General features: G+C 42.6%; 1 protein-coding gene across 2 annotated transcripts; it reads left to right on the forward strand.

The window, feature by feature from the left end:
• Nucleotides 1–646: 646 nt before the first annotated feature.
• Nucleotides 647–9,046, forward strand: popdc2 (popeye domain cAMP effector 2). Of its 2 annotated transcripts, none has more exons than XM_076747245.1 (4): nt 647–1,140; nt 4,259–4,367; nt 5,009–5,453; nt 8,616–9,046. In XM_076747245.1, the coding sequence occupies exons 1-4, from the start codon at nt 647–649 to the stop codon at nt 8,696–8,698; spliced, it is 1,131 nt and encodes a 376-aa protein (XP_076603360.1). In that variant the 3' UTR covers nt 8,699–9,046. The 2 variants fall into 2 exon arrangements, with proteins under 2 accessions (XP_076603360.1, XP_076603359.1); XM_076747244.1 differs by having other exon boundaries at nt 5,009–5,594; nt 8,616–8,673.
• Nucleotides 9,047–9,838: the final 792 nt, after the last annotated feature.

The following is a 9,838-nucleotide window of genomic DNA, read 5'->3' on the forward strand; positions in this document are numbered from 1 at the left end:
TGCACCAGCTGAGCTGTTCTCCTGAGAGTGGACCGGACTCGTAAAGTTTGGGTGAAGGAAAAACTGTGTTGCGGCTCTGGATGGACCTTTTTCTAATGCGTGTGACAGTCTGTGAGGCTCAGTGTCTCACAGATATTTGTTATAGTCCCTCTCTCCCTCCCGTTTCCTGCCTCTCTCCCTTTCTGTTATGTTAAGTAGCAGGCCTGCTTTCTGTCCACCACTCTTTCCTCCTTGGGTTTCAATTCCAAACATGGTTATCCTTCTAGGGCTCTATCAACGCCCCCCCCCTCCCCACCATCCCTTCTCTTCCAGCTGTTGGCTCCACAGTTCAGGCCGGTGGGTGAGAGAGATAGACAGAAAAGCACAGCAAGAGAAACGACAGGAAGACTCTGAAGGGAAAGACGGTGGGAGAAGCCAGAGGAGAGAGGAAGGGACACATAATGAGAGAAGAAGCCCATTCCAGCTGTGTTTCTATAACAAATAGAGCCGTGAGAACTTCTTCACATTGAAGAATTTTCCACTGCACGCCAAGGGAACAAACATTTGCTTCTGACATTTTTGGTCAGTATTGGCTGTTTATTTTTGATCAAGCTTTTATTCAAACACAACTTGGCATTGTCAGTTTGTCACTTGACGAGTTTCGAACATGAGCACAGACAACTCGACTCTGCTGGACAGCTTGCTCTTTGCACCTCTCTGCGATGGCTGGAGCAACAACACGGAGGGGGCCATCTACCATTTGGGCAACACCTTCCTATTCCTGGGCTACATGGGAGGCAGTGGGGCCTACGGATGCCTCTTCATCTTTGGCTTCCTGACCCCCGCCTTTACCTGCCTGACCCTGTGGGGCTGGATGACCATGTGCGGCCTGGATGTCTTCACATGGAACCTGCTTCTGCTGCTGGCCTGCTTGGTTCAGATCGGCCACCTTCTTTACCGGCTACACCAGGAGGGCATACGAAGTGAGGAGATGACCAGCCTCTACCAGGCGGTCTACCTGCCGCTCGGCGTGCCCGTCCAGGTGTTCAAGGAGATCACAGGCGCCTTTGAGAACAAGGTGGTGGAGCTGAAGGCAGGAGAGACGTACGCTGTGGAGGGCAAGACGCCCATCGACCAGCTCTCCTTTCTGCTGTCTGGGAGGTGGGGAGTGTGTGCGTGTGTGTGTACATCTACACACCTGTACTACATAATGCAAACCACCATCACTAACAGTCTGCACAGAATACAATCAACACACTTGAGTAAGTTAAGCAGCCATACCACAATGTAAAAACCCCTTTTTGCCGTTTGGAGGCAGTGGAAGCACAGTACATCTCACATACAATATTATCACTTTTGATAAGTTGATATGGCTAACGTGTTGGAAAATAGTTGCTTATTTATGTGACCAGCAGACACAGAATAACATTAGTATCTATTTGTAGTCATCTTTATGTTCTTTAAATGAGTGTAATCCAATATTTTAGCTCTATTTTTGGTCTCTACCAACTCTCCCATTTGATGCTGAGCAGGTAATGTACAGTCAGACCAAAACAATGAGCTGAAAGATGCTACAGCACACTGTAAAGCTTCGGGGAAGTCCAGGGTCAGGTGATTGAGTGTTCATCGCTGTGAGCAGTTCCTTTCACATATCGTCATTTGATCCAGTGTTTATATGAAACTGTTGATCACACCTGCAAAGTACCACACCAACAGTGATGTCACAGTGTACCGACACACCCTGTACACTGTGACATCACTGCAACAAGGTGAGGAGTTAAACCACTGGAGGTCAGCAAAAACCTTTTGCTTCTGCAGGTGTTCATTTTGCAGAATGGATGCTTTTAGTGTTTTACATTATGTTGTTGGATTATTACAAACGTGTAAGACAGTCAAGGTAACGCTGATATTACCCACAGATTCTGACTTTCCTCTTTTCTTCATGCATTCTGTTGATAAGGTTATCTTTTGTGAGCGAAGTCCTAATCCAACTAAAGCTGTGAAGAAAAAAGTATATTTTTTCCCTCTGAAATGTAGTGGAGTTGAAGTATGAAGTAGCAGTAAAGTACACATACCTCAAAACTGTACTTTCCACTACTGTTATTGTGTCCTGCAGCAGTTGCTGTGAGTTTTGTGACCAAGAAGGTTCAAGGTCTTTCTTACTGTATCACTTATAATATATACTATTTCATTTTCTGAGCACAGCTAATAGTATGTTGTTGCAGGTTCACTGAATGTCCTACTAAAACAAACGGTGCTCACTCATTTGCAGCACAGGTATACTGTAGTATTTATTGGTTTGAATTCTTCTTGTAGTGAAAACTCACCCATTGTTTTAAAGACATTCTTCTATACTAATGAACTACTGCAGAGCTGGATCCCTATTTCTGTCTCTATCATGCTGCTGGCAGCATGAAACCGTCACAGGAAATGTATCCTCTTCATCCAAACATTCTCAAAGTAGAGCTGCATTTGATTTCACAGTCCTGGAGCCTACACAAGAGAAATGTTGTAAACAGAGTATTTTTGTCCGTGACTCACCAGTGTGCTGTCCCTCTGCACACTGCCAGCTGGTTAAATGATATCTCTGTACTTGAGACAGGAGTGGACGCTGACTGCTCCTCTTACCTTAAATTAAGTGTTGGCCACGCTGTTGGCAGCTTAGAGTGCGAGCCAAATATGCAACAACAAACAAAGAAACAAAAAGCTTTACTTCCCCCCACACTTCCAAAGTGGTGGCTTGTTGGCTGTTTGTCATTTTATGTCACTGTTCATCTTTTTCTCCAGATTTAAATATTAGCATTACTGTTATGTAATCACAACTTTTTAGTGTGTTTCTCCGTAACATCTTACTTAGGGTATTACCGTTAATCAACAGTCTCCTGTTTGGTGTGACTACACTATGCAACCAAAAGTATGTTGACATGCGGATATGTGATTCTTGGGAAAAGCTGTGGCTATTAATCTGCTGCTGTGACAGCCTGTATTCTGCTGGGAGGACTTCACACCAGATGTGGCTGCAGGGATTTGCTCCCTTTCAGCCACAAGAGCATTACTGAGGTGCACTGCTGATGTCGGGCAACATGTTGCTGACAGCTGATGGTTCAGTTCATCCCAAAGGCATTGAAGGGGGTTGAGGTTAGGGCTCTGTGCAGGCCAGTTGAGGTCTTCCACACCAGAATCATAAAACAATTTCTTTATGGACCTGAAATGAAATGTTTGAAATGTTTCCACAGAGTTGGAAGCACACTGTTGTCTAAAATATCATCATATGCTGGAGCATTAAGATTTCCCTTAAGGGGAACTAAGGGACCTAAACCAGAAAAGCAGCTTCAGAGCAAAGGTCAGAGGTGTCCACATACTTTTGGTCATACAGAGCGTGTATAACAAAGTACCAACAGTACAGTGACACTCTTAGCATGGGGCTCTCCAGTGGAAATCCCTACCCATGGCAGTGTAAATGCCGTTCAGGCTTACTAATACTACAACACACTGCAAATAGCTATTAATTAACACCCATTGTTATGAGGAGTCCAAATATAGACTTCTCGTAGTTTTAAACTGCTTTAATGATAGACTCTATACAGTGAACAACCACTCTAATAAGCATTTCTATGAATACAGAATACCAGAGTACAATTTAGATTACATGTGTATACACGTATCAGTCTATAGGGACTTATAATTAGACTTTGAATTAAATGTCCTTGTTGTGTCCTTTGTAAGTGTCAGTCCTACCTTAGAATTAGCTGCTGTCCTGCAGAACAAAGACACACAAAGACGTGCATGTGACAGTAAAGCCTGGAAGAGTTTAGCTTTTCGAGAATGATTTCCTGGAGGACACCTCCATTTCTTTCTGTAGACGTCAGGTGATTGACATGAAGCAGATCGTCTGCAGCGCTGACATGATAACACTCCACTCACACTGAAATAAGGTTAAAACAAACTTTCACTTTAATCCAATAAAGGTTTAATGTTTAGTGTGCTGGGTTATCTCACTCTGCGGAAGTTATTCTTTTTAAAATAAGGCTTCCTTCTGCAGGAGGAATGTCTTCAACTATGATTTCTGTGTGACAGAGGGAATTCAAGGACAAGAGGAAACTTGGTATTATCAGTTTATTTGAAAGATGTTTTATGTACTGTATCTGTCCATAGCTAATATCCATGCTAATATTTACTTTCATGGTCTTGGACTGCACTGGCAAAGTGACCTGCAGCTCTCATTATCACGTCTTAATCCCTGCCTCTCTGTCTAACCTTGCATCTGAATCTCTTTTAGAATCAATGTATCTTTGGAGGGCCAGTTCCTGCATTACATCCACCGTCACCAGTTCCTCGACTCTCCAGAGTGGGAGTCTCTCAGGCCAAACGAGGAGGGAAAGTTCCAGGTAAGGGATCCCACATGCAGCTCATTTCTGGAGACCTGAATGTTTTTAAAGTAAATTCAGCAAGTGGAAGTGTGGGAAGTGTGGCAGCCAAATGTTAAATTAACTTTAAATTAGCTTCTAATTAAGTGCTGTCATTGAAGGATTTGGAACAAGAAACCAGACATGGATATCAGGTTGTCTTTTGTTACTGGCTATCAGAGTCAGCATCTGACTGATTAGATGAACAGGGGAAAGCAGTTGTCCTCTTGCCTTTCACGTATCCTGTTGCTTTAGATTGGTTCAGTTAAAGTTGAAACAAGGCCTGGAGGTCAAGATGGACGTTCAGTGCTTGTCTCAAGGCCTGACAGGGTTGCAAACAAGAAGACTGTGCTGGATTAGTGAGGTGAAAATAGAAGTAGAGCTGCGACTAATGAATATTTCCATCATCAGTTAGTCTGCTGTTTTATGGAAGTGATTCATCATTTGACTATAAAATGTCAGCAATGCACTCACATACACATTCATACGCTGGTGGCAGAGGCTATAAACAAGGTGCCAGCTGCAAATCAGGAGGGAAAACCATTCAAACACAGACTCAAACACTGATGGCACAGCTATTGAGAGCATGACTGATGCTCTGGTGTTTCGTTCATATTCCACAGGTGACCCTGACAGCAGAGGAAGACTCCCGGTACATCTCATGGCGTCGCCGGCGCCTCTATCTACTAATATCAAAGGATCGCTACATTGCCCGTCTCTTCTCCGTCATGTTGGGCTATGACATTGCCGAGAAGCTCTACAACCTCAACAACAAGCTCTACATTAAGAGTGGTGTGCTGCTGGACATCCGTCTTCCCAGCCTCTACCATGTACTGGCCCCCTCCTCGCAGGGCAGTGAGGGCGGCAGCGGCAGCGACGGCGGCACCGCCAAGGAGCAACAGCAGGGCCAAGACCCAGCACCGGCCTACCAGAAGTCCGATCCATCCCAGTCTCAGCCCCTCCAGCCCCACATGCAGGGACCAAGGAAGACCACCCTGGATGAACCCCAGGCCCCTCAGCATGACCGCTATCAGCACCCCTGGGCATCAGAGCCGGAGCTGCCCTCTGGTGAGGACTCCATCAGCCTGGTTCTGGAGGACTTTGCTGATGTGGCAGGCTCCTTAACGGATTATGGCAGTGAGAGGGATTATTTGAGGTAGAGGGGAAGGGTGCTGGAGCTAACACACTGGGTCACCACTTAAGCTACATGTAAGTACCTCACCTGGGCGGACAGTGTCGCAGGGGTGGTGTGTGAGCATGGTTGGCTGCAGTGCACAATTCTTACTAACCTGGTTTTATAGTCAGATACAGCGTAGGGCTGGACAATATGGCTGAAAGCATTAGAGCATTAATATGAATATTTTTCAAAATAACATGGCAAATGCAATGTTGGAAAGTTACTCGGTACATTTCTGTTCAAATACAGTACCTAGTACATTTTTCAGGTAATTCCATTTTGAGTGTTTCTGCTACATCTGAGGAATGAATGCACTTTTTACTCTACTACATTTGACAGCTACAGTTATTAGTTACCTTGCAGATTTAGATATTGCATACAGTACAGCACAAAAAATATGATGGAGTATTTAAACTACCCAGTACATATGCATAAAGATACTTAGAATGAGATCAACTCCATAACTGACCAATAATAATAAGGCAGATGCTATTAGCGGTCAGGTGTCGGTAGCTAATGGTGCTATTTGTACCCAAACATGATCACAACAAGTCATTTTGTTGCCTGAACCAAATTGTGATTGAAATCTGAAAATAATAATAATAATAATCTATGTCTGAAAAACCTCCTCCCTGTGCAGAATTGCTGGCTGGCTGTGAATAGCTAATTAGCTGCAGTGTGACTATTCTCACCCAGGTGCAAACAAACACTATGTTATAATAGATAATATATTATAATACCCTGAAGGTATTTAATCAATAGTTTTTGAAGCACATTTTGCTGATAATTCTCATCTTTACTTTAGTATGATTTTTAATGCAGGACTTTTACCTCTAATGGAGTATTTTTACATTGTATTACTACTTTTACTTCAGGAAAAGTATGCAATATTTTTTCCACCACTGGACAAATGTATACACGATTACACATCAACAAAGGGCAAGTTGATGAGGTTCAAAGTTCAATCTTGACCTTGGAAACAGTAATTGAAAACAATCTCAGCACATGTATTAGCTTGTTCTGAAGCTCCTATTGTGTGATTGTATGTATGATCTCCATCAGCAGCAAATGTGCTACAAAAACAATGAAATGTGAACATCTACAGTTCCGTGACAACAGGGCAAACTCCATCTGCTGATGAGGATCATGTGATCATATTATATAACAGCTATGAAATGGACCTCGTGATGAGACGGTTTCCTCAAAGGTCAAATTGATGTTCAACACAGTAAAACCTGTGTGACTCATTTTGATCCTTCTGAATTGCAGTTTGCTTGAGAATTTGGTAAAATGATGACACGTATAATCAACATCCAATAATACTGAAATATTGTCCAGCCCTTGCAACATCTATAACTTCTGCTGTGATGTTCTCAGATGAATGCAGTTATTATATTTTCTAGCTGTTTTGCACTTTTTTGATTAATCTTATGAGGCTCTGATGCTCAGGCTACTTGGTCACTTGCATTTAAAAAAAAAAACAAAACACGTTGTTAGTCCGAGTTAATCAGTAAAATTAGTATTGTTGTGATGGTTTTACGGGAACTACCAAACTATTTGTAGCTATAGACTGACATTAAATGATGCCGAGAATTCTTCGCTGCTGGTCTGCTCAGCATTGGGGATATCTGGATTATTATTCTATTTTCAAACCATACTTTAAGATTAAAATGCCTCCCCAGCCAGGTGCTCTGCATTAGTGTTTGCTTTGGTTCTGCCACTCTTACGCTTACAGTCATCTTTGGTACAGTAGCAGAGTTACATTTGCTCACTCAGATGAAACAGGTCTGCTTAGCCAAAACAGCTTAATAGCAAATAAGCACAAAGTGAGCTCATCATGGTTTCAACAGCTGATCAGGTCCTCTGTGTGCCTATTTGTGCGTGCGTGTGGTGAGCAGGGGTTCGATACTGTAGCTGAGAGCAGACAGCGGTGAGGTCGGTGAGCAGCTGTGTTCCTGTTTGATCAGGATTAGAACTCGGAAATTTAGGGGATGTCCAAAAAATTCAGTGGCATGCTAATAATCCAGTCTGTCGGCTCATCTGTTCATCTCCCCTCGGCCCCCCCCTCGACCCTGCTACCATCCCAAAAAGCAGCCCTCAGCCAATCCCAGGCAGAGGATCACATTTCATAGTTGGATAGTGGGGTCAGTGTTGGGTTTGGGTTGCAGGGCAGCTGCGAAGCAGTAGGTCAGATCTGCCCCTTGGAGTAGTAACAGTCAGACTCATTATGTGTGACTCAGACCTAATGTCTGGTTCTGTGTGGGTGGATGACCAGCAAACTGTCAGCAGCTACAGTGAATTTCAGGAGAAAAAAGTTCAAAAATCGAAAATGTTTCTAACAGCTGCCTGGCTTTGGTATTAGTTAAAGTTAAAGAGCACAGGGTGTTTCTAGAGCTGCCATTTGCACAGTCAGCACTGTGGAACACATTGTTTATGTGAACACAGAGTGCAGAGCTGATATTTGGTGTGTGGTTTCTGACTCTTTGCATGCAAACACAGGCGTGATTGGGGAGTGACAATGATTAACACCCACCTTGTAGGAGGATCCTGTGTTAAAATCTATTTGTAATACTTTCTCTTTTTCTTAAACATTCTAACATTTCATGAAATCATAACTAATTAAAATGTGAGTTGGAGGTCTCGACTGAGGCTCATAAGTCATTTTCTGTCCCAGCTCTAGCCCCAGTGGAAACACTGAGTCAGGCCCCTCCAGTGAATGCTGGTGTCGTTGAGGCTGATTAAATCCCAAATAACATTGCAGAAATATTTGGAGTTGATGCATTACATCAAGATTTTGGAGAACATGTAGTGTGGTTTCATATTTGGTTTCGCTTGACAAATGAGCTTGGTTTCTAACTTTTGCAGAATACATTTTGAAAACCGTTGATGGTGAATTGTGAAATGTAATTAAGTGCATATCGCACCTCCACAATGGTTTGATGAGACACAGCAGTGCTAAATACTTTCAGGTTGTCAGGATGTGCGTGGGAAACACTGATCTTTGCTTTGTGATCGTGACTTTCCTAACCAAAGCCTCTGCGTTGACTCTGCAGGAGGTGATGGTGACGGGAACCTACCACCTCGATTCCAGAGGGGCAGAGCGCCGCTGGCTCCCACGGACACTCCCAAACTGTGAGAACAGTCTCTCCTGGAAACACTATATTATTTACAGTATAGCAGTATGAATGTGTCACATGTCACTTGTTATGACACTGTCTTGTCCTCGCTGTTCGTCCCTGTTCTCACCTCAGTTCACATTTTCAGGCCTGAGCATGTATTTAAATTACACTTTTGAGTGATGAGACACCCAATGCTGATGTATGTGTTCCAGAAGATAGAGATGGACGTGTTGACTTGCAGATACCATATCCAACATTTAACAAACTGTCAGCAATGAGTCAAACTCTAACTGAAATCCTAATTACACCATCGTCTCATGGCACGAGAACACTGAGGACAGAGAGGCAGCCTTCACCTTGTCACTTACCAGCACATGAAATGTCTGAAAGCTTATACTGTGTTATAAAAATGGATTCTGTGACGCTGAAACAGATGGATTTGGTTTTCATCTCACTTATATTTGATGTTACAACTATGATTGTTTGATTTGGACTTGATTTGTCACTTTGTTTAATGTTAAATTTGACTTTTTATGTTTTCACTTTTACTAAGTGTTGCGAAGAATATTGATTCAACCCCTTACTGAGGTTTTGGTTTTGGTGTGGACGGATTTGGTCAGCAATCAATTGAAAAGCATCACATTATATGCATATACTGCATCTTCTCAAGAACTTTCCAGACCTGTTTATGAACAATTTAGTTACACCTGCAACTTGGCAGTCTAGATTTTCTCCGTTTCACTTTCATTTTTTTTTTGTTGGGCATGTTTATTATTGTTATTTGTCTGAATGCACCATGACTTGCCTCAGTGTCAGAAATGTATGCCGTATGCAGAGGTGAACTTCTACTGATTTTCAGAGCATGACACCAAATTCATCTAGAGGACAACCTCTTACTTCTTCTTTGGTGATATATTGGATACCTGTACCATGTTTTTTTTTTTTTTTTTTAATTTTTGTAACTAATTAAGTATTTAATACACACATGTATACTGTGAATTGCATTATTTATCTGTCATTGACTTCCAGAATACAGAGATGGGACTAAAATGAAGAAGTCAGTGTTTTAGTTTTCTCATGGGGCCAACATTTCTCCATAAAGCTCTTTGTGTGCAGTGAAAATGTAGTTTGTTTTCTGTGACTGTCTACTTCCTGTC

This window comes from Chaetodon auriga, chromosome 13, assembly GCF_051107435.1.
Source record: "Chaetodon auriga isolate fChaAug3 chromosome 13, fChaAug3.hap1, whole genome shotgun sequence".
In the NCBI taxonomy this organism is placed as follows: domain Eukaryota; kingdom Metazoa; phylum Chordata; class Actinopteri; order Chaetodontiformes; family Chaetodontidae; genus Chaetodon; species Chaetodon auriga.